Source organism: Macaca mulatta, chromosome 3, assembly GCF_049350105.2.
Source record: "Macaca mulatta isolate MMU2019108-1 chromosome 3, T2T-MMU8v2.0, whole genome shotgun sequence".
NCBI lineage: Eukaryota > Metazoa > Chordata > Mammalia > Primates > Cercopithecidae > Macaca > Macaca mulatta.
Window position 1 is genome coordinate 131,968,934 of NC_133408.1, and position 24,541 is coordinate 131,993,474.

General features: G+C 39.0%; 1 protein-coding gene across 9 annotated transcripts in view; it reads left to right on the plus strand.

The window, feature by feature from the left end:
- The window catches only part of ABCB4 (ATP binding cassette subfamily B member 4), a 69,642-nt gene extending 45,229 nt beyond the window's left edge, over window positions 1-24,413 (plus strand). For 6 of the 9 annotated variants that reach the window (XM_015134156.3, XM_077997099.1, XM_077997100.1 and 3 more), the window contains 12 exons: window positions 636-782; window positions 2,465-2,569; window positions 4,628-4,705; window positions 6,064-6,147; window positions 7,176-7,379; window positions 10,930-11,030; window positions 12,628-12,768; window positions 15,277-15,433; window positions 16,421-16,618; window positions 18,194-18,400; window positions 23,162-23,308; window positions 24,155-24,413. In XM_015134156.3, the coding sequence (XP_014989642.3) occupies window positions 636-782; window positions 2,465-2,569; window positions 4,628-4,705; window positions 6,064-6,147; window positions 7,176-7,379; window positions 10,930-11,030; window positions 12,628-12,768; window positions 15,277-15,433; window positions 16,421-16,618; window positions 18,194-18,400; window positions 23,162-23,308; window positions 24,155-24,361 (1,776 nt within the window). In that variant the 3' untranslated portion in view covers window positions 24,362-24,413. The remainder of the gene's footprint in view (window positions 1-635; window positions 783-2,464; window positions 2,570-4,627; window positions 4,706-6,063; window positions 6,148-7,175; window positions 7,380-10,929; window positions 11,031-12,627; window positions 12,769-15,276; window positions 15,434-16,420; window positions 16,619-18,193; window positions 18,401-23,161; window positions 23,309-24,154) is intronic. The other 3 variants (XM_015134158.3, XM_077997101.1, XM_015134157.3) reach the window with 2 other exon arrangements.
- Window positions 24,414-24,541: the final 128 nt, after the last annotated feature.

The following is a 24,541-nucleotide window of genomic DNA, read 5'->3' on the forward strand; positions in this document are numbered from 1 at the left end:
AAGCTATGAAATAAGAGAACTCTGCACAGGGAAAAGTGTGATAAGAGAAAAGGAATGTAATTAATTTGGTTTTGTGAGTTGAAAACATGGCACAGAAAAGGCAGGGTTTTGGGGTGAGGAGGCCAAGCCCATGTTCTCCAGTTAGTAATGGTTTCCTACATTTGCAAAGATGTTTATCCATCTACTCAGGTGTATTGTCTCATTTGACCCTGATATCATCCCTGTTAGAGAGGCAGGACTGTGTCATAATATATGAGAAAACTGCAGCTCAGCTCATGTGGCCCAGCCATGACTGTCACACCAACACAGTGTAGTGTAACTCCAGAGCTGGATGCCAAGGTGTTTGTGCCCAGAGCCTGCTACCTCACAGTCTGCTGAGGCCAGAATAGGGACGGGCTAAGCACACCATGAAGGTTGCTTCTTGGCCGAACAACCTATACTCAGCTTATGATGTGTAATCAGTAAACATTGTTAACATGTTATAATATACTGTCCTACTTTCTAGTAGTTTGCTTGTCATTCTCTGCACCTAGTTTGCAGGTCCCTTGAGGGCAATGGCCATGCCTTTTCTATGTCTGCGGACTCTGGTAACTGTTGCGTCATCACCAGTTTGCCCTGATGTTTGTATGTTCTAGGAAGCAAATGTGCCACCAGTGTCTTTTCTGAAGGTTCTGAAACTGAATAAAACAGAATGGCCCTACTTCGTCGTGGGAACAGTATGTGCCATTGCCAATGGGGGGCTTCAGCCGGCATTTTCAGTCATATTCTCAGAGATCATAGAGGTAAGTTTGCAAACATCCCATAACAGCCTGAATTAAATCAGTTCATCAGCTGCTGCTTCTCCCAACCTCACTAACTGGCTCCATTCTGGGATTAAGCAGCCTTAAATTAAACTAAGCCAAAGTCCTTAAATCCCTTTTGAGAAAAGCTGTGAGGGAAAAGATAAGTAGCCTTTGAATCACTCTAAGTTATGATATTAATGAAATTATAAAATGTAAAATCAATGAAGAAGGCATTCTAATGAGCTCTCTTCATTTGGTGAAACTGGTGTCAGATAATGATCCCCAATCTGTTTGTGTAGAGAAGCTGGTACACGTTGCACAGTGAGGTGGGGAGAGAGTGGAGCAGAGAGGGGTTAAAGTCATAGAGTTTAGTAAGAGTCCAGGCACTGGGTATAGACTGGCCTTACCACTCAATAGCTCTCGGTACCTCAGTTTCTTCATCTATACAATAAATCTACCTCATAACATGGCTGAGGATTAAGAGATTATATAGGTAACTATCTGGAAAGCATTTAAGAGTGTGTGCCTTGTAGTAAGTATTCAAAAAGCAATAGCCACCCCATTTTAGCAATCCTTCCAAGGCTTGAGGAGTCCAAGACTAAGAACGAAAACATACTAGTCAATCATTCAATTAATTGGGGGATATTTAAAGGAAGTTATCACAGATATAAACCCTCCATCAATTCCATGAAATCCAGAATTCGTATTCTACAATTTTAGTCAACCTCTAACATTATTGGAGAGACTTTGTTGTTGAGGATAAATAATTCTCCATCATGTTACGAGTTTATTATTTTGTGATGTTGAGCATTGATCCACAATTAAGACCACAAGCCAAAAAATAAATAAATTAGAAAGGATCCTCCTCCACATCTTTTAAAGTTTCAAAACAAAGCAAGCTCTGGCTCTCTTGCAATTCAAGGCAATGTAGACTATATATTTTGGGGCATCTATCTGCCTAGTGCTTCTCCAGGCACTGGAGATACAGTGGTACAGAAATAAACCAAGTCATGTCCTCAAACAGCATGGTTTCTGTTGGGGAAGATATGCAACAGACAAACAAAAAAATAATCCCACAAACATGTAACGTGTTGAGGGATAACAAGTGTTTTAAAAGATGGGTAGGGTAATAGAGAGGGGTTAGCTGGGGGTGCTGTTTCAGATAGAATGCTCAGGAGAGGCCCCTCTGGGTAGAAGCCTGATGGAATGAGAAGTGGAGGGCTGGGGCAGGGAGGAATCAGAGGGAGAAGGGGACATATAGGAAGAGGAACAAATGCTAAAATGTGCAGCCACTCACAGTCCATATGCAGTATGTCAACCTATGTTAATAACCATGCAGTCAGAAAGTAGAATAGAGATTACCCGGAGCTGGGAGGAAGGAGGGAATGGGGAGTCATTGTAATGGTATCAAGTTTGAGAAGTTTGGGAAGGTGAAAAGTTCCATAGATGGATAGTGGTGAAGGTTGCACAACAATGTGACTATACTTAATGCCACTGAATTATACACTTAAAAATGGTTAAAATGGTAAATTTTGTGTTATGTATATTTTATCACAATTACCAAAACCCTACATATTTGAAGCCTAGTTTTAAACATGTGACAGTCAAGCCACTATTTATGGAAGGAATGAACAAGGATCAATCATGTAATCCAAGTGGGCATTTTAAATATTCTTTTGTAGATTTTTGGACCAGGCGACGATGCAGTGAAGCAGCAGAAGTGCAACATGTTCTCTTTGCTTTTCTTATGTCTGGGAATTATTTCTTTTTTTACTTTCTTCCTTCAGGTAGGTACCCATGATTTGCCTTTCTCATCAAGTTTATAATTTAATTAGAGAAGTTAAATTAAACCTAATGGAGCGTCCAAATTCTTACAGTGAAATAAATTGCAAACACAAGTGGCATAAGGCTCTGCTGGAGGGTAGACTCCTTATCAGGGGGAACTGTGACTTCCCTGTGTCCTAATTATATTACATTACGAGTTTGCCCTCAGCAAACATTCATTACCAAGGAAAAAGAGACCTCAGTTTACTGCAGAGCATAAGAGTAACTTAAATTCAACAGGTTGCGAACTGGGAAAGTACAGTCCAATAGCATTCTCTTTCCTGTTGTTACTCTTTATAGAATAACAAGTAACTTCTCTGATCTTTTCCTACTTAACTGATGAACTATTTGAAAGAACACAATATTTTGCATTCTAATATTGTAGACCTGGCCAAAATAAACTAGTCAAACTCTCTAATTATACTTTTCTACCTAGTTAGACTTCTCTCTAATTTCTTTTGTCTCTTTAACCCAGTGGGCACCACATAGGCCTTTCAAATATAATACAATCCAGTCAGCAAAATAGTGTTTCCTTGTCGTGCCAGCATGCTTCTCTTTTATTATTGTTGAACCAATGGCAAAAATAAACCAAGCTTTTTATTTAGAAATCATTGCCCTACTAGACACAACTCAATGATCAATCCAGCCCCAATCCCTGGGATGCTAGGCAGTGCAGCTAGAAAAACGTGTTTCAGGGGCTGCAGGAACGGTGGGCTGATGCACAGAACTGTATTGCCTGTAGCAATCTGCCAGCAAATGGAGGGGGAGGGCAGGCTGGTCCTGGACACGGAACACCTGGAGCCTATTCACGAGGTGCACTGATCACCCATCCCCCTGGCTTAGTAAACAGTTCTGATGTGCACTCCCCCACGTGCCCTCGGCACGGCTACCCCAACACTCACGCTGTGGCTGGAGACACACACATCCCAGAAGTCAGCCCACTTCTGGACATCTGGACTCCTCTCCAGTTTGGGTGTGGTAATTAGAAAGAAGGAAATTGTCCCAAAGAGGCTGGAGAAGGAAGAGTACCCTGATTGTTCCCCAATTTGAGTGCAGGTGGAGCTGTGACCAGGCACCAGCATACTCATTTGGATCTTATTTTTAAGGACATCCTTCCTCTACACTGCACGAGCCAAAATGAATTCCTGTGTAGAACTTTGTTACTTCTGTATTTAACTGCTTTACTGGAAGTAGTAGGAACATTCCAACTGAATGTTGTAGTTACACACAGTATCTTTGTCACTGAGATGTTGCCTTTCAAAGTTTTGAAAAATAAACTTATTTAGAATGGTTTAGAAGTCAGGACTGGACACCTTTAAGATTTTTGGTCTTTGATTCTAATGCATACTAATGATTTTGCAGTACATGAATTTGACATGGGAGCTTTGAATTCATATTTTGTCCTGGACTTTTGTTATTTAAATAGATGATTAACATACAAATAATATAAAATCAATGTGAATATATGCACCTGTGTCAGAATACTAGGAACTGTTACCCACACAGGAAGTGGGTTTGGTCACTTGGTGGGTTTCAATCCAATGACCACATCAAGGAGGATTTAGCAAAGGAATTTTATAACTTGTCACAAGTGAGGAGCTCACAGGGCATAGTTCCCAAAGCAGTATCTCCCCAAGCTGGAGGCTGGGTCAGGTTTTATAAGCATATGGTAATGAAGTGTGATCTGATTGGATCTTGCAATGAGGTGATGCCAGGAAGCGCCATCTGACAGGATCCTGCCATGGGCTGATGTCAGAGTTCGATCTGATTGAATCCTGCATCCTGCATTGTGGTGTCTGCTTCTTCATTCAGTCCCTGATTCTTGGTTTGGAGCACTTAGGTTCCCGCTATGGTTGCATGTTTGATTCATCTGGGGTTGCTCAGGTTATTAACATGACTTGAGGGTCTGTGGCAACTGTAAAACAACTCATAACTTTGCCACATAAAAGTTGAACAGGATTGGTCTGGTGCAATTACATACATAAAGATCAAAAGAGACCATAGCCTTTTTTCTCAACCAGGGTTTCACGTTTGGGAAAGCTGGCGAGATCCTCACCAGGAGACTACGGTCAATGGCTTTTAAAGCAATGCTAAGACAGGTAGGAGTGTGCGCTGGAAATGCCTTCTGGTTTTTCACATTTCTTCCATATTAAGCTTCTTACTGTTCTTATTGCTATGTTGATAGGCATGTTTTCCACCCATGGAATTCATGCAAGGATGGGGCAGAGTCCTGCAAATTGTCCTGGTCCTTCAAGAGCTAAAGACCTCTCATGATTTATTTTTCACAGAAATAGGCTTTGTTTGGGTAGCTTTGGCTTATTCTGTAAATATCTCTCTCCATGTAGACACTATCATTTCAAAGACCTGTATCTCTTTTCTGGATCCTGTGCAGGCCCTGGTGAGTCCATTGAGACTCCAGGATGTCTTTAAACCAAGAAAAAGCTAGTTGGTAGCATTTAATCTCATGTACCACAATCTACCATACTAACTGTAGGTATTCTCAAATGTTAATAATTGTTTTGTTTATTTCTTATTTGAGGTCTATTTTCACATTAATTCATGTGTTGGTTTATTCAAACATTACTTATCGTGTACCAGACAGTGTGCTGGTGGCTGGTACTGTACAATCCATTATTTGCTCTCCTGGTAAGTTCACATTCTAGTGCATGACAGAGGAAAATGTGCAAACATGAATTATCTATTTTTATAGAAAATGCCTAAGAGAGGGCCAGAATATTATCCATTCAATTGACAGGAACTGATTACATTTCTTTTCACAAACGGGCACATAGTAGGGAGTATATTCTAATTAAATCTGTTTACAAATCCTATTTCAGTATCTCCTAAACTCTTGCTATGCAGGAAAAATTATTTTATGTGAAGGTAAAAGATGCCATGGATGAGTAGCTTACAATTAAAATCAAGTCTCAGACACGCTTCTTTTTTAACCTGCGGCTAACTGGATATAAGACACACTTTTAAATCAGTGTTTTTTTTTTTTTTTTTTTTAAATCAAACAAAAGCTTGGTGAGAAACCAGGGCTTATTTTCTCCTGCCTAGAATCTATCAGAACAAGATGCCCAAGACAGCTCCACCACCCTTTATGAGAGACAACACCATATCAGGGCAGAAGTGTCCATAGTGAAAGACGTGATGGTTGGGTGAATGGAATGCCCACCAGCCTCCCAGCCTTGGGCGGAGCTGGCAAAGAGCATGGCAGCCATCTGGGTGAGCCCTGCTCCCCTAGACCAGAGATGGTCTCCCTGCTACCACAGAGCAGTCAGGAAGCTGGGTTCTGCCAGATTCTGGGGGAGTGTGCTCAGAGCAAGGCCAGGGACTACACTGCATTTGAGGTCTCCCCTAAATTTCCTCAGCCTTGGAGCTTTGGGAGGCTTTGTCTGGTTTTCTTTGCTTGTTTTAATTTTGAACTAATATAAAGGTATATTTTATGCCATAGGACATGAGCTGGTTTGATGACCATAAAAACAGTACTGGTGCACTTTCTACAAGACTTGCCACGGATGCTGCCCAAGTCCAAGGAGTATGTAGACTGCACTCTACTTGGATTTTTTTACAAACATGGTTTTAGATAAGCATATAGCATACCCAGACTTGTTAAGATGCTTCCAGCTAGAAATAGCAGAAAGCTCAAATCAAAACTGCTGTAAACAATAAGCAGAAGATTAAACTTCAGGGTTGGTTGACCCACTGCCCCTCCAGATTTAATCCAGAATCCAGGTTCCCATCATTGGCTTTGGCTTTATCCCAAGGCTGATTCCCTGAAGTCACAGGATGGCTGCTAATAGTAAGTAGAACTACAAGCTTCCTTATTTCCCATCCAGTGAAAGAGAGCACACACCTCTACCTCAACCACCAAACAAAACCCTTTGCTGAAATCTAATTTGGGTCACATGCCCCACCCTGAACCACTAGCTGTCTCCAGGGGACAGTGGTGTTCTGAGTGGCCTACGTCCCCACCCCTGTAGCTGAGGTGGGTTACTTTGCAGCTCACTGCTTCCACACAACAGGAGAAGGAGGAATGGATGCAGAGAGCCGACGGTAATGTCACTACAGCCACCTTTGTTTTCTGAGCAGTGAGCAGTACAACACTAATTCATCCTTATATGTGCTTTGTGGTGGATTGTCTCTTAGGACACGTACCCTTTGTAACAACAGATGGTCTCTGGGAGTGTATAAATTTCCCTTTTACACTTTTGAAGCAAATGGTCTTTAAAATTACCCAGGTACATTGGAGTTAGTTTCCTCTTTGAACATTGCATCTATGAAAAAATACATGCACCCCCAGTGCCCATCCACAAAGCAGAGAAGTTGATTATTTGGTTGTAGAATGTTGGTTCAGGTGGGCAGGAGAGGAATGAGAGTGTAAAGGCACAATGAAGAAAAGTCTGCAGAGCCTCGTGAGTTAAGCACAGGTGTCGTGGGTTTACTGTAATGAAAGTAAGCCAGTGTAGCTCAGGCACAGAACCCACTCATCATTCTGACCAAGAGGCTAAGGCTGGAGCGCATGCATTGGAGCTTAAAACTTTCTCTGTGCTTTTTCTCTTCCAGGCCACAGGAACTAGGTTGGCTTTAATTGCACAGAATATAGCTAACCTTGGAACTGGTATTATCATATCATTTATCTACGGTTGGCAGTTAACCCTATTGCTATTAGCAGTTGTTCCAATTATTGCTGTATCAGGAATTGTTGAAATGAAATTGTTGGCTGGAAATGCCAAAAGAGATAAAAAAGAACTGGAAGCTGCTGGAAAGGTAGGTCAAATAAGGTTTTAATTGGTGTAAGTGTTGTTTTTAGACGTGTTTTATTTGAATTATTTATCATGATATGCAGGCTTTAAAAATTAAATGTGCTCACTACAACTAATAATTGTCAATTGTGTATGAAATATTTTACTGTATTAATGTCTAGAACTTAAATATAAGGTGATTCACATAAAACTTTCAGCCTATAGAAAGCAGTTAACATAGTTATGATAAAGAACTTCTGAATATTCAAAGTGCATTTCATTTTACTTCATATCCCAATGCTACTGTTTGGACAAATGTCATCCCTGTTTCAGAAACATTCATACAGAAGACTGTAAGTGAATTGTTCAGGGTCAGACATGTGCTGGTATTTAAGAGATCCTCTTCTTCTTGGCTGTGATTTCTATAATTAAGGTGGCAGCCACCAGATGGCAGTAATGCCTCAATTTTGTGGTTCGCACTATAATGGCTCTTGGGCTTAACATTTACTTGAGCCTTACTATGTGCCAGTTATTGTGCTACGTATTTATATGCACCAATTTATTACATTTTCACAATAATCCTATAAGGCAGGCACTATTGTTATCCCAATCTCAGAAATGCAGAACCTGAGATTCAAACAGAAGTTAGAGATTTGGCTGGGATTTAAGTTCAGGTCTAGTTTCAAAGTTCTTATCTCTACTATATGGTCGCTTTATATGTGTTTAAGTGTGTTTAAATCTACACATAAACATTTTATTTACATGTACGTGCACTTAAATGTTCAAATGTAGATTATACTCATGAACATTTTAGTCTGATTTATGTTATTATCCTTTATTGAAACATGAGGAAGTGAAGCAGATGATAAATATAAATTGTGATATAGTTTTTATAGCATTGCACTTTACAAAGCCCTTTTATGAACATTACTGCAACTGACCTTCACTAGTTATGAGAAATGGAACAGACAGTATCTCTATAGGGAAGAAGGTGTCAGAGACTAGGTGAGTGACTAGCTTCAGAGGTACCATATTAAGGGGGAAGATTAACATTTGGACCAACCGTGTTCCCACTAAACCAGTTATGTCTGGTGAAATCCTTTCCTGTCCTCTTGTAACCGGCGTCAGCTGCTGCTGTGTGCAGTGTTAGGTGTAATAGTATCTCCAGGTTTCCATCAGAATGCACTCTCCTCATTTTCATCCTGCATCCTCTCCAGGACTTGGAGCTTGCTAGGACAATATGTGGTTCCCAGGAGTTGGGAACCCCTGGGTGTCCAGAGTTCTTGAAGATTCTCTTGGCTGCTGACTGTGGGTACTTTAGGGCATCATTTCCTTTACTTCTGAGCATCTCAACTAACTGTTGAAGAAACACTGTGTAGCTCTGTTTCCTCCCCTGCCCCTCAATCCTGCTTCTTTCCACATTTCCTATGGGAGAATGGTCAGTTGGATGGAATGAAAATCAACTTTTCTTAGACAAGTTAACATGATAGAAAACATCTTGAATCTAGTTAATAGTCTTAACTCCATTAATTGTTAGAATTTTGTCAGAGTAAAGCAGGTAGAACTGAGCAGTATTGAAACAAAACAAAATCTTGCGTTATTAGCCTTGGTCTTGCTACTCAGTGTGTGAGGCTGGAGAAGATGCCCAACTTCTCTGGTCCTCACGCTGCACTTTAGTAAAATGAGAAATTGTACCAGATACTGTCCCAAGTTCCTTCCAGCTAAAACCCTGTTATTCTAGGGATCAGAGATTGAATAACTCAGACTGGCCAGTTTAATTTTTTTTAGTAGCTACTTTGACCTACTAGGGCTTTTAAAAATACGAAAGATTAAAAAATTTTTAAATGTTAGTATCAGCAGTTCAATCATAGTTCAATATTGTTTACTCAGCACTTGATTGAGAGTGAGAGTCAGAAAGAAGGTTCTAGAAAAACCCTAAATCACTGTTTATTTAAAAAGAAATGCTCTCATTTACCTGGGTACAGTTTCATCATTGTTAAAGGACAACAGAGTTTGAGGTATTCCCATCCCAATTTTCCAAAAAGGGCTTGGTAGTGAGAGTGTTGGTTGCTGGGCAGGGAGTGGGGAGGGAAGACTGCCTCATAACCGTCTTGATCCAGGCCCTGTCTGGTCACTGAGATTAAGGGCCCTCTGTGCCTGAGCTAACCCGCAAAGCAGTTGACCCATGACTAGAATGTCAAGAGAAGTGTCAAGTCATTACTGGTTTCTCCTTGTGTAAATTACACAGCAGGGGTAGCAGAATAGCATAATGGCTTAGGAACGTGGACTCCACATCAGATAGCCTGGGTTGGAATTCTTGCTTTGCTACTTATTAACTTTAGAACTTAAGGCAATTCAGTTAACTTCTCTGTGCCTCGGTTCTCTCATCTGTGTAAATAGGAATACTATTTACCTTTCAGGGTTGTGACGCTAAATGAGATCATATCGGTGAATGAGGTAATACTTGGACATAGTAAAAGCTCAGTAATTTTTCTCTATTCTCGTAATAGCTATCTGTTATATCTTTATTACAAATGAAAAATCTATGGTTATTTAGTCTCAAGCATCAAATATCTTCCTTTTAGCTCATTACAGAAGCTAAGAACTGAGGTAAAAAAAGTCTTAAAGCTGTTAAAAGCCTAAAATTAAGATCTTATGCTCTGTGTGCTGATGGTTTAGATGACTCAACTACAGAACTATGATTTCGACTAAATAGCTAAGTCACAGACTGAACATTTGTCAAGGGTGGTTTGGCTATAAGAATCAGAAAACTTCTCTGGCTGGTTTGGGTAAAAGCGATTTGATGTAAGTACACTTCGAAGTACAGGAAATACAGGCAGTTTGTGTTTAACTGGCTCTTAGAGCCACAGGCTCTAATATCTGAATCTTCCTATATACCTATTCCATTCCTCAGATGCTATATATTCAGACCAGCTTCTTACACATACCCAATGTGACATCAGCCTCTGAAGCCACAGGGCCTCGCAGTTCAAACTTGTATCCAGGGCCAGGAAACCAAATCTGATTGACCCAGATTAGTCAGATGTCTGCCTCTGATTTAACCACAGATTTAAAGCATGCTCATGTTGTTTACAATTGGGATCTCCTTCCCATTGTGAGTGGACAGCTTTTATAAGAAGTTATACTCAGGGAGGAAATAATTGGCAGCTCCAATAGGCCCTTAGAAATCACAGCCTAATCCTTTCTTCTAGGACTCTGCCCTGCGAAGAAAGTCAGGCCACAAAGGGGTTGTGACTAAGGCCAGTCATGTAACTGTCTGGTGGCAGGCTGGGAATAGAACCAGACCCTTGGTTCCCAGGTCACAGTTCTTGCCCTAAGCTGATCAGCCTTCCTGGGCATACAAAGACTTGCCTACCATACTTAGCAGAACCAGAAGTACCAGTTTTGTCATAAAGCTAGTCTTGAACATATTATACCTTTTGTTTTTAATGTAAAGAAAATTAAAGCCTATCAAAATAACCTTCAGGGTGCTTTTGACAGAGCCCTAGGGCTTATTTTTCATTATTTCAGAAGTAAAAACACCACTTTTAATGAAGGTCTATTCTGTGTTACAGATTGCAACAGAGGCAATAGAAAATATTAGGACAGTTGTGTCTTTGACCCAGGAAAGAAAATTTGAATCAATGTATGCTGAAAAATTGTACGGACCTTACAGGTAATGAACCATATGATTCCTGCTAAGAACCTAGTGCTTTCCTAAGGCTGAATTATTATCCCTTATAAAAGATAATAAAAGCTCTGCTGCTCCAAACAATGATATGACTATAAGGGTGACCTTTTTTCAATAATTCTATCACTGAAAATAAGTAACTTTTTGATATGACTGGGACACAGAATTATATTTTTTACATCTTATGCAAACAATAAGAATAGGTCTCCAAGAGGTAAAAGATATAGAGAATTGCACAGTCGTTGGTCATCAGTGCAGGCAACAGAAATAACCTATCTGGGTGACTTAGAACAAACATTCCTTTAAGGAAATGCTCAAATCTTCCTTTGCAGTGTGTAGACTGAACCCAAAGTGAGACTTGCTATTGAGTATGTTCCAGAGGAAAGTATTTCATTTGTTCTCTGAATGAGGACCAGATCCAGCCTACTCTGAAGATAAAGAAACACAGCCTATTTCAGTGGTTTATAGTTGAGCAATTCAAGAAACTCCTAATGGCACCATTTGCCACTCATTTCCACCGCAGCCTGATTTTATAAATGAGTATGTTTTAACACAAACAAAGTTGAACACAACTTAGATTACAATTTTGCAGACTGGAACAGTAGTTCTGAACACTTGCAAATTTGAACAGATATCTTCAAAAGTCTGAATTGATGCCATCTCCTCAGTTATGCACACTTCATATGACACTAAAGAACATGCAGCTACATCTTTGTGTCCATTTGATGTTGGACATATAAACATGTATGCACCATTAATGATAACCTATTTTGAACTTCAAGGAGGGTTAAGGAAGAATAGAAAGCTGAAGCTAATTATGAACTTGGTTATAATTTAAAGATTCAATATTATCACAAATTGCTCAGTTAAGTTTTGTAACACCATGTTCACAGCATGTAAGTTAAACCATCCAAATTAGTAATACTTTGAATTTTTCCTTTTGCCAAAAATGCCCTCATATTTGAGAGTAACTCAATTATAGTTCTTTTGGAGGATTCAGAAGCCAATAAAGTATAGCATGAGGTCAAATTAGAAACTGTACAAAATAAATTATATACAGGGGCTGGCAGGATCTAGCTTGGGAAAGGACTTCTGGTGTATATCTATGTAAACTTCAGGGACTCAACTTTTGTGAATCTGAAACATGAATTTTAACCTAACAGAGTACAACTAGTTACAGGAAACAACATAATAGTAGTAAATCACATTCAGATAATTCAAACTTAAATTCAGATCCTGACGTTTTAGGCATTTTTGAAACAACAGCTATGCTTACATAATAGGAGTTGAACATTGGAGTCATCAGATATTAATATGTAATAACAGTTATCATTTGAGGAACCGCTATGAACTAGGCACTGAGCTAGACATTTATATGGTTTTTAATTGTCAAAACAATTCTGCATTACAGTGATTATTTCCATTGTATAAATGTTTAGAGAAGTTATCATTTACCCAAACTAATATAACTGGAGGTGGAACTTAAACCTGGTTGGCCAGACTTAGAAGCTGTGCTCTTTCCACTACACAGCGCTAACGGAGGCTGAAGAGATGGTTACGAGTATACTGATTTGCTTTTCAGGAATTCCGTGCAGAAGGCACACATCTATGGAATTACTTTTAGTATCTCACAAGCATTTATGTATTTTTCCTATGCCGGTTGTTTTCGATTTGGTGCGTATCTCATTGTGAATGGACATATGCGCTTCAGAGATGTTATTCTGTAAGTAGTTTTAAAAATATTAAGATTATTCTATAGTAAGGTTTTAGTAGGTTTATGCAAAAGTTTAGAGTAGGAAAAAAACGACTCCTGTGTCCAAAGATGAGGTCAGGGATTTAAATCTACCATCCTGGTGGGCACAGAGATCTGATCTTGTTAATACTCCAAGTGCAGTTTCATTTTGTGGACTACAATAAAGCTTATGAAAATGATCAGAAAGCACAGTTTTAGTTGCACATATAACCCTGGTCAGGATGATGCAAATTTTCTCATTATGGAATATAGGCAGAAAAAAATCATAATTAGAAAGTTGCTGGTGACCATGGACTCAAAACAGGGTTATATAGCTTACTATTATCTACAACCAAAACATGGCCTGGAAAACGAGATGGGAATACTCGATGGAAGTCTGGCAAAGGCACTCTCTCCCTAACCAGGCCTGAGATGAGATGGCCCTGCCAACATTTGCCTCTCAGCTTCTCCTTTTTCCTTGGTTTCCAAGGCAAACTACTGGTCTGTTTGATGCCTTCTTTTCATAATGTGCTCAGTACATTCCATTAGGCTGCAATCTAGGCTTGAAAGAGGGAAGCCACTCTTTTTAAGATCATTTAGTATGTTTCTGCTCTGGTGGGATGATTTTAAAGCAGTGGTGAACGGCCATTTTTGAAACAGGGTCAAGACAAAAAAGCAAAAGTGTATAAGAGCTAGTATTTTTTTTTTCCTCCAAAATTAAAATTACCATGAAAAAATGTATCTGTATAATCTTTGTATCAGGTTCCCAGCAGGAAACAAATGGCACAGCAAATGGGTTAATTGATGAGTTTGCTAAAGGGTCTATTTACAAAGGCCTGGGAAGTGTAAGGTAAGCAGTACCCAAGAAGGAAGTTAACACCCCAGCAATACCCAGCTAGAAACTGCTACCACCCTAAGCCTAAAGGCAAGAGGAAGGAAAGGTTGCCGGAACTCAGCATAGGTGCTTTCTGTGGTCTCTGATGGAGGGACAGCAACTGCACAAGCAATCTGACAGGAAAGAAGCCAAAGAAACACATACCCTGGCCTCACTCTTCCAGCCTCCCTATCCTCTGCTGTGCCTTCCATTGGCCAAACCCTGTGAAACCAGAGGACCAGAAAACCTTTTGATTCCGTTCATGACAGTTGGAATCCCCAGACATGGAGTAGGGAGATAGAAGGTAGAGATGGGTAAAAAGTGAGGAGTGATTTTGGGGGACAAATGGAACTAGCAGCTGGGGATTACAACTTAGAGTACAACTATTGTATAAAAAATATTGAGAACGTTTCTGAAAGTTGAAAACCGTTGGAAAGTTACATTAATCCTGCTTCCTTTCTTTTTTAAAATCATTGAAATGTTAAATTATGGAAACCTGGAAGACAGCTTTTTACTCTTTCATGCTAAAACTAAATAACAGGCAGTACAGGGAAGCTATGCAGCCACATGTGGGTTGTTCATCACTATTTTAAAACTTAGTTTTTGGCGACTAACCTTTTCATCATATTTAAAGGCAAGCCTTACTATACCTCTCATCCCAGCCCCTAGGTACTAAAAACCCATTTTTAATGTCTTAGCTTGAGAAGTTTGGGAGGTGAAAGCTTAAAGTTCTCTATTATTACTAGAGAACTCCCACTCCTTTCTCTGGGATAGTGCTAGTATCAAAAGTAAATTATTTTGTGAAGTTGTAGATCTCAGAATCTTTAGCCCTTCCTAAAAGTTGTCATAATCAATATCCATCCTTTAAAGAGCATATAATTAGAAAATAGAACTTTAGTTTAAGGTAACCTTTTTTTTCAGAGTGCTGTCAATAGTTATTTTAACTTTTATTTTAGGTTCAGGGGTACATATGCAGGTCTGTTAATACAGGCACACTCATGTCGTGGGGGTTTGGTGGTCATCAAACCCAGGTACTAAGCATAATAACTGATAGCATAGTTAATTTAACTGTAAACAAAAAGCTATTTCTAGTAAAGGCTTATTTTCCCTAACAAAAATTCTTTACAGTGATGATGATTATTATTTGTGTGGTAGTATAGAAGAAACCACAAACTGGAAGTCAGTCAGGGCCGGAGCTTTATTAGAAAAAGCTTACTTGGAACTGATCAAGGCCCTTACACACTTTGTGCTTCAATTCCCTCAACTCTAAAAAGAGTATAACCAGCAACTAAAATTAGCTGAGCTCACAAATCAGATTCAGTTATAAGCCTCTTCTTGAAAGTAAAAACCTTTGGAAAGTCATAGTAGTCCTAAGAAATTAGGGGCTCCTATGCAAAGGGAAGTCAGAAAGCAAGTCGAGAAAAGGCAAACCCTCACGAAGTGGATCTTGCCCCTCTCCTAGATTTATCTTGTTACTAGAATTTTATGGAAATGTATGTCAGGGAGAAAGGGGATGATTAAGGAGTAAAGAGGAAAAATATTGGTAAGCTCTATGCCTTTAGACTTTCAAACATCATGGAGTTAATTATATAATCTAATGTTTGAATTCCTCTCCTTCTGTCTAGGGTGTTTTCTGCAATTGTGTTTGGTGCAGTGGCTCTAGGACATGCCAGTTCATTTGCTCCAGACTATGCTAAAGCTAAGCTGTCTGCAGCCCACTTATTCATGCTGTTTGAAAGACAACCTTTGATTGACAACTACAGTGAAGAGGGGCTGAAGCCTGTAAGTTCTCTGATGCCTGATCAATTTTTCCCTAACACTTGCTGTCTGCTAGATTATAGCTACAGGATAAGTTTGTGATGATTACACCAACATGTGTTTAATTTAATTTGTAATATTTATATAGCTAATATTTGGGCAACTTGACTGGCATTTAAAAACTTTATAGGTGGTTCAAGGATCCTGAAGTTTAGCACATCAAAATAAAAAAAAAAAGGAAAACCAGATATATTAGAACTGAATAGTTTCCACAAAAATTTAGTCATTTCTACATAAAGGTATAATTCTGCCATGTTAACGCAATTAGCAATTTGACTTTAGTCACTTTTTATAATGGTTAAGTATAATTGGTAAGAAGGCAGTTCATTCACAATGAGAGTAATAATCCTATGCTTTATTATCTACAATGGTAACTTAAACTCACATCTGAGTGTTCTTTGTATGAAACAAGATGCTACACATTGTCATATACAAGCAGCTGTGCAGGTAAAGAGACTGGGACTTACACAGTCTTTCCAGGACTTTCCCAGGTATTTCATGTTCTGATAAAATTGCTGTGCCCAGTAAGTGAGATAAAGAAAGTGAACTTAAGAAACTGCCAGGGTTTGCCATCAGGGCTGTCCACTGAAACTTTAGGTAGAAACTGTTGCTAAATTTCCAAGTCTTTAGAGCCTTTTGGACACTGGCTTGATTCCAGCTTCAGAATCAGCAGTTGGGAAAGCTAAATCAATATCTTAAAGAAATCAGAAACTGAGTTAGATAACAACTCATGGTAATGACTTTTTGTCTAATCTCACCTGTACCTTTATCTCTCACCTTCATTTCACATCATAATAACTTGCTATCAATATTAACTGGCACCAGAACTATACCAAATATGAATTTTATATTTCTCTACTACGGTCTTTGGTAAAGTTTCCTTGAAATAATATTTCTTATTCCGATAATTATCAGTCCAATTATAATAGCAACATTTAAACATTTATTCAGGATAAATTTGAAGGAAATATAACATTTAATGAAGTCGTGTTCAACTATCCCACCCGACCAAACGTGCCAGTGCTTCAGGGGCTGAGCCTGGAGGTGAAGAAAGGCCAGACATTGGCCCTGGTGGGCAGCAGTGGCTGTGGGAAGAGCACAGTGGTCCAGCTCCTGGAGCGGTTCTATGACCCCTTGGCGGGGACAGTGGTGAGCACATTTCCTTAGTAACTTGATTGAAGGCTATATTTTAATTGGCCCAACCAATATTGTCATAATGGAAAATATTGGACAAATGTAGACCCAGAATCCTGTTTGATACAATGACCACATTCTATAAACCCCAAACTGGCACCATATCCGAGAAATATATGGGGACAATAGGACAGAATGTCTGGAATTCAGTCTAGTTCAGAAAATACTGAATATAAAGTTAATTTTTACCCTGCCATGGACCTTTCCAGTCAGCCTGATTTTTCTAAGCAAACACTGACTTACTGGCTTATAAAGGTGAACCACAAACTCCTGCCCAAATTCAAAGTTGACTTCCAAAACAAGGTGCTACCTGCTTATTGCCTCCCTACTGCTTTCAGTTTTTCCACCTTCTCTTATCTTGAATTCTAGGCTCTTGAACTTTGACTTTGATCCTCAACCTCCAGCTCTTTCATATTTGGCTTTTGTCATTGATTTTCTAGCATGTAGCCCTCTGGCTCTCTTCCTTGAGTGAAGACCAACTCTTACCAATAATGCTTGTATCTGCCATAACCTTGGGACGGCACCCATGACCAAGCCCTGGGAGCCTGTCCCCATTAGACAGTCACCAAAGTGTTAAGCCTTGTTTGAGTTGTTTTATTAATAGTTGTTAAGCCTAAATCAGCCTTGTGAAGCCTAAATCGGCCTTGTTAAGCCTAATTTAGTTGTTTCTCTCTGGAAATCTTATGCGTTGCTATTATAACTATTCTGCAGGTAACATAGGCAAACCAGTTCACCAAAACTCTGTAAATGTGAAGTGCTGATACTATGGTGGGAATTTTTTTCTTTATTGAGATCAAGACTAGCTGGGCTTGTGTCTAGTCCTTTGCCTGTAACCTTTACCTTACAGAAGGCTGTATTTTCAAGTACATATTACAGCACTTCCCTAGGAGCACCATGCCTCCTGCCTATAGCAAGTAAAACAAAAACAAAACCATCACTGCCAGCAAAAATAATTCTCCCACAGACACTGCCCTTTGTAACTTGTCCATTTTCCATTGGATTCTTGTCCTTAGTGCTATCAGAGAGGTGGGGGAAAGTTAAGGCTAGTAGTTTTCAGGGAAAAGAGAGGTAGAGGTAGGACCAGAGTCAACCAACTTTTGGAATCTGGGGGCCATGCTTCTGATCAGCTTTTTCACTGGTATGTGTGGGGGAGGGGAAAATCAAGTCAAGTTGAAGGGTTACGATTATTCTGGGGACAGCAGACCTGAGTGGGACACCTTGATGCAGGCTTCTTTAAGGCAGAGTAGGACACAGATGGCTGGAGGAGGGCAGACAAGGACAAAGCGAAGTGTGAAAAAAGAGGGTCAAATGTGCTACCATTTTGCCAGTTAGACCAAGATAGGGATGGCTTAATCACCATAAAAATCATCATGTTGGCCATGCTGGCCTCAATAGTATAAGTCTTGGAGGGTTGTTGTTTTGCAGCTGCTGATGCCCTCATGCAACAATCCTTCAAATGGACAATCTAGTAACTTTTTAGTTTTTTTCTTTTTTAAACCCTCCTTATAGTTTGTGGACTTTGGTTTTCAGCTTCTCGATGGTCAAGAAGCAAAGAAACTCAATGTCCAGTGGCTCAGAGCTCAACTCGGAATCGTGTCTCAGGAGCCCATCCTATTTGACTGCAGCATTGCCGAGAATATTGCCTATGGAGACAACAGCCGGGTTGTATCACAGGATGAAATTGTGAGTGCAGCCAAAGCTGCCAACATACATCCTTTCATCGAGACGTTACCCCATGTAAGTTAACGGGTAACTTCTTAGCTGGAATCAGAAGAGACTATTTTTTATCCCCCAAACAATTACCAAAGTTATGCCAACAAAATCTTGTAACCAAATATGTTGATTTTACTAACATTAACAACTTGGACAAGGCACTTGACTTCAGGATACCAAGCTTCCTTATTTGTAAATGGGAATACATCATGCCTACCTCATACAAATGGAGTGAGAAGCTGAAAACTACCATACTTCAGGTTGCAGACTGGTGATTGAGGGCTGCATTTAGACTGCAGTCATGTTTGATTTAGACCTATGGTACTTTTAAAACAATTATAGTTTTTATTTTGAAATAATTATAGATTTATATGTAGTCGTAAGGAATACAGAGATCTTACGTACCCTTTACCTAGTTTCTGCCAATGACAATATCTTGCAAAGCTGGTATACAGTGTCACAAGCAGGATACTGATATTGATACACTCCACCGATCTTATTCAGACTTACCTTGTAGACTTCCCTTGTTTTACTTGCATTCATTTGCATAAGGATTTAGTACTGGGCAGCTGTATTGCAGATGTGGATTCATAGATCCACTAATTAAGATACAGAACACTGGTGCAGTGGCTCATACCTGTAATCCCAGCACTTTGGGAGGCCAAGGTGGGTGGATCACGAGGACAGGAGATCGAGACCATCCTGGCCAACATGGTGAGACCCTGTCTCTACTAAAAACACAAAAATTAACCAGGCGTGCTGACGGCTGCCTGTAGTTGCAGCTACTCAGGAGGCTGAGGCAGGAGAATTACTTGAACCTGAGAGACAGAGGTTGCAGTGAGCCGAGATCCCACCATTGCACTCCAGCCTGGGCAACAGAGTGAGACTCTGTCTCAACAAAAAAAAAAAAAAAAAAAGGATACAGAACATTCCCATCTCCATAAAGATCCCTCATCTTGCCCTTTTAGAGCCATGCATACATCCCTTCCTCCCACCCTCACTCCTCCCAAACTCTGGCAAACACCAATCTGTTCTCTGTTTGTATAATTTTATATCTTAAAAATGTTTTATAAAAATATATACAGTATGTAAACTTTTGGGATATCTTTTGTCATTCAGCTAATTCCCTGAAGTTGTGTGTATTCATAGGCATTGCTTTTTATTACTGAATAGTATTCCACAGTATGGAGGTACCACAGTTTAACCACTCACCTGTTGAAGGATAGCTGGGTTATTTCCTGTTTCTGGCTATTGCAAATAAAGCTGCTATAAATACTTGTATACAGGTTTCTGTATGAATTCAAGTTTTTATTTCTTTGGGATAAAGACCCAGGAGTGGAGTTGTGGAGCAGTATGGCAATTTCATGTTTAGTTTATAAGCCACTGCTCAACTCTCTTCCAGAGTGGCCATCCCATTTTACATTCCTACCAGCATGTCTAAGTAATGCAGTTTCTCTGAACCTTTGCCAGCATTTACTGTTGTCATTAGTTTTTATTTTTACCATTCTGATAGGAGTGTAGTGATACATCACTGTGGCTTTAATATGCATTTCCCAATGGCCAATTATGTTGAACATAGTTTTTTATATGTTTATTTGCCATCTATATATCCTCTTTGGTGAAATGTCTCCATGTTGTTTGCCCATATTCTAATCGGATATTTTTCTTTTACTGCTGAGTTTTGGGAAGCTTTTTGTTTTTGTTTTTTTTTAACATATTGTAATTACTGTTGGATATGTAGTTTGTAAATGTTTTCTCCCAGTCTGTACCTTGTTTATTCATCCTATAAGAGGATCTTTTGCAGACCAAAAGTTTTACTTTTGATGAGGTCCAATTTATCAATTCTTCCTTGTATGGATTATGCTTTCAGTGTCAAGTCTAAGAACTCGTTGCTTAGCCCTAGGACCAAAATATTTTCTGCATTTTTTTTCTAAAAGTTTCATAGCTTTATGTTTTAAATTTCAGTCCATGGCAATTTTGAGTCCACTTTAAACATGTGTAGCCCCAGAAGGATGGCTTGAGGTCCCTAAAAGTGATGGTAGGGACAATTCATTTTATGGCATTCTTCCAGCATTCGAGGTTCCACTGGGTTACACTGACGTTGAGCTTAATTATTTTTGCTTTTAGTTTCTGCTATAGTTAGAAATCACTCACACCTACAAATAAAATTTTAAAAACATTTCATTTTGGTTAGTCTTACCAACCTTTAATGCACAGGCATTGACCTGAATCAAATATTGGATTTGATTGTGAATAGAAAAATTTACAGCTTCAGCTCTGAATATGAGTGACCACTGGACTTTAGGAAATTAATTCATATGATATACATCACTGTATAAGCCCTGCAAACTGAACTGACTCAATTTACCTCTCTATTCATGTTCTTTCTCAGCCTAGAATGTTATCTCAAAATCTAGCTCCCCAAACTTCTCTAAAAAGTTTCTTTCATTTATTTCCCCTTTTTTTCCTCCTTCCACCCTGTCTCCACAACAACTTCTATCTCCCTCTTCTGGTCTTTCATAGTGTGCTGTGTATACTACTACAGTCATGTGTTACATAACATTTTGGTCAATGACAGACTGCATATACCACAGTGGTTCCCATAAGATTATAATGGAGCTGAAAAATTCCTATTGCCTAGTGACATAGCTATTATAATATCATAGTGCAACACAAAATTCATGTGTTTGTGGTGATGCTAGCATAACAAAGCCACTGCGCTGCCAGTTGTATAAAAGTATAGCACATACTACTCTGTACAGTGCATAATACTTGATAATGACAACAAATGACTTATTGATTCATATATCTGTTATACTATTTGTTGTTAGAGTATACTCCTCCTATTTTAAAGAAAGTTAATTATAAGATAGCCTTAGGCAGGTCCTTCAGGAGGTATTCCATTAGGCAGGCATTACTATTATAGGAGATGATGGCAGCTCTGTGTGTATTATTGCTCCTGAAGGCCTTTCAGTGGGACAAAACATGGAGGTAGAAGACAGTGATATTGATTATCTCGATCTTGCATAGACCTAGGCTAATGTATGTTTGTATCTTAGTTTATAACATAAAAGTGTGAAAAGTAAAAAATAAAAAATTAATTTTTTTGAGACATCTGCTCTGTTGCCTAGGCTGGAGTACAGTGGGATGATCATGGCTCACCGCAACCTCTGCCTCCTGGGCTCAAGTGATCCTCCCATGTCAGCCTCCAGAGTAGCTGGGACAGGTGCATGCCACCACGCCCAGCTAATTTTTTGTATTTTTGGTAGAGATGGGGTTTCACCATGTTGCCCAGGCTGGTCTCGAACTCCTGACCTCAAGTGATTCACTTGCCTCAGCCTCCCGAAGTGCTGGATTATAGGCATGAACCAGTGTGCCTAGCCATAAAAAATTTTAGACTGAAAACTTATAGAATAAGGACATAAAGAAAGAATCTTTGCGAAACTGTACAATCAATGTGTTTTTAAGCTAAGTGTTATTACAAAAGAGTCCAAAGGTTTGACAAATTTAAAAGTTCATGCCTGTAGTCTTAGCACTTTGGGAGGCTGAGATGAGAGGATTACTTGAGGCAAGCCCAGCCTGGGCAACATAGGGAGATCTAGTTTCTACAAAAACAAAAACAAAAACAAAATTAGCCAGGCTTGGTGGCACACTCTTGTAGTCTCAGCTACTTGAGAGGGATTGCTTGAGCCCCAGAGTCCAATGTTGCAGTGAGCTATGATCACACCACGGCACTCTGGCCTGGGTGAAAGAACAAAACCCGATCTCTAAAATAATAATAATAATTTAAAAATCTATAAAGTAAAAAAGTCAAAGTAAGCTAAGGTTAATTTATTGTTAAAAATTATAAAATTTAGTGTAGCCTAAGTGTACAGTGTTCATAAAGTCTACAGTAGTACACAGTAAGGCCTTCACATTCCACTCACCAGTCACTTACTGACTCACTCAGGCAACTTCCAGTCCTGCAAGCTCCATTCATGGTAAGTGCCCTATACAGGTGTACCATTTTTTAATCTTTTATACTGTATTTTTACTGTTCCTTTTCTATGTTTAGATACACAAATACTTACCATTGTGTTACAACTGCCAGTATTCAGTACAGTTACATGCTGTATAGGTTTGTAGCCTAGGAGCAACTGGCCATACCACATTGTCTAAGTGTATATAGTATGTGATACCATTTAGGTTTGTGTAAATACTGTACAATGTTTGTACAACAATAACATTGTCTAATAATGCAGTTTTCAGAACATATCCCAGTCATTAAGCAATGCATCATTGTAATTCGGTCCTTACTTGACCTTACATTGAATGATTTATATGTATAGTTTTTCTCTGTAGATTATAAATTCCTTTAGGGCAGGAACAAAGCTGAATTCATTTTCATATTTTTCACAGTTCATAGCATAGCATGCACTCAGTAAATATTTAAGGGAATAAATAAGTTTGAAAGAATACACTAGTATCTACATGGATCATATGAACATTTGAAATTTAAAAAAAGACTTTGAAAGTATTCATATTTAACCTTTACAGGACTCCAGTGACATCAGATTAACTGGCATTATAACAGTAGGAACTCGAAAATTTGCTCAACTTTCTATTGTAGAATACCATTGAGAATTAAAGTCACTAGTTTTCTAGTTTGATTTTAAAAATAAACACTTTGTTAAGTTGAAATGTTATAGAAACTGTTATTGACTCTAAATGTTTTTCTTATAAATAGAACTGTCAACTGTTAAGCAACAGTTCATTCAACATCTTTATAACTTGGTTAACTTGCAGAAATATGAAACAAGAGTGGGAGATAAGGGGAGTCAGCTCTCAGGAGGTCAAAAACAGAGGATTGCTATTGCCCGAGCCCTCATCAGACAACCTCAAATCCTCCTGTTGGATGAAGCTACATCGGCTTTGGATACTGAAAGTGAAAAGGTGTGTGTGGCCTCCCAACTTATGTCCTATTCAATTTATGAAATAGAAGGGATTTTGTTGTCAACCATGAAAAAAAAAAAAAAAAAAACACAAGCACAGGGGGGAAAGCATGGAACTTTAGATAGTGAGTTTTTTTTAATTTTTATTTTTTTGAGACAGGGTCTCGCTCTGTTGCCTAGGCTGTAGTGCAGTGGCGCAATCTGGCTCAATGCAACCTCTGCCTCCCGGGTTCAAGCAATTCTCTTGCCTCAGCCTCCCAAGTAGCTGGGACTACAGGTGCCCACTACTATGCCCGGCTAATTTTTGTATTTTTAGTAGAGGCAAGGTTTCATTATGTTGGCCAGGCTGGTCTCGAATCCTAACCTTGTGATCTGCCTGCCTCGGCCTCCCGAAGTGCTGGGATTACAGGCGTGAGCCACCTTGCCTGGCCGATAGTGGTTATTTTGAAGTAATGGAATACTTTATTCCAAATTTTCTAAAATGATTATATATTTTATAAACAAAACATTCAAAAGAAAAAAGCTGCATAAATTACATTTTTAGCACATTAGGAATGAAAAACTGGAAAATACTCAAAAGGGAACTAGTTAAACAGAAGATTAGAAAATTTAAATACTTAAGAATTTTTTTACAGCATGGGAACCCATTTGCATTATATTTAAAAAGCAGAACATAACTATGTAGATTAAATGTTGATTATACAAAATACACATACATAAAGTTCAAAGATTCTAAGAGATTAGAAATTAAAAGTTTATTAGAATGGTAACATTTTCAAATTTACTTGAATGTTAAAACTAATTTATACAATTTTTATGATAAGGTGTCTGTCTGATTTATCAATAGCTTGTCCAAGAAGCCCTGGACAAAGCCAGAGAAGGCCGCACCTGCATTGTGATTGCTCACCGCCTGTCCACCATCCAGAATGCAGACTTAATAGTGGTGTTTCAGAATGGCAGAGTCAAGGAGCACGGTACACATCAGCAGCTGCTGGCACAGAAAGGCATCTATTTTTCAATGGTCAGTGTCCAGGTTGGGACACAGAACTTATGAACTTTTGCTACAGTATATTTTAAAAATAAATTCAAATTATTCTACAATTTTATCTGACTTGTAAAAGAAGTTTCTAGTTTGTCATCATAAAACATAGATATATCTCATTCTAGATCAATTTAGAAGATCCAATTTGGGGTTTATTACAGCATTTGAAATTTGAGAGTTAGAAGTGACACC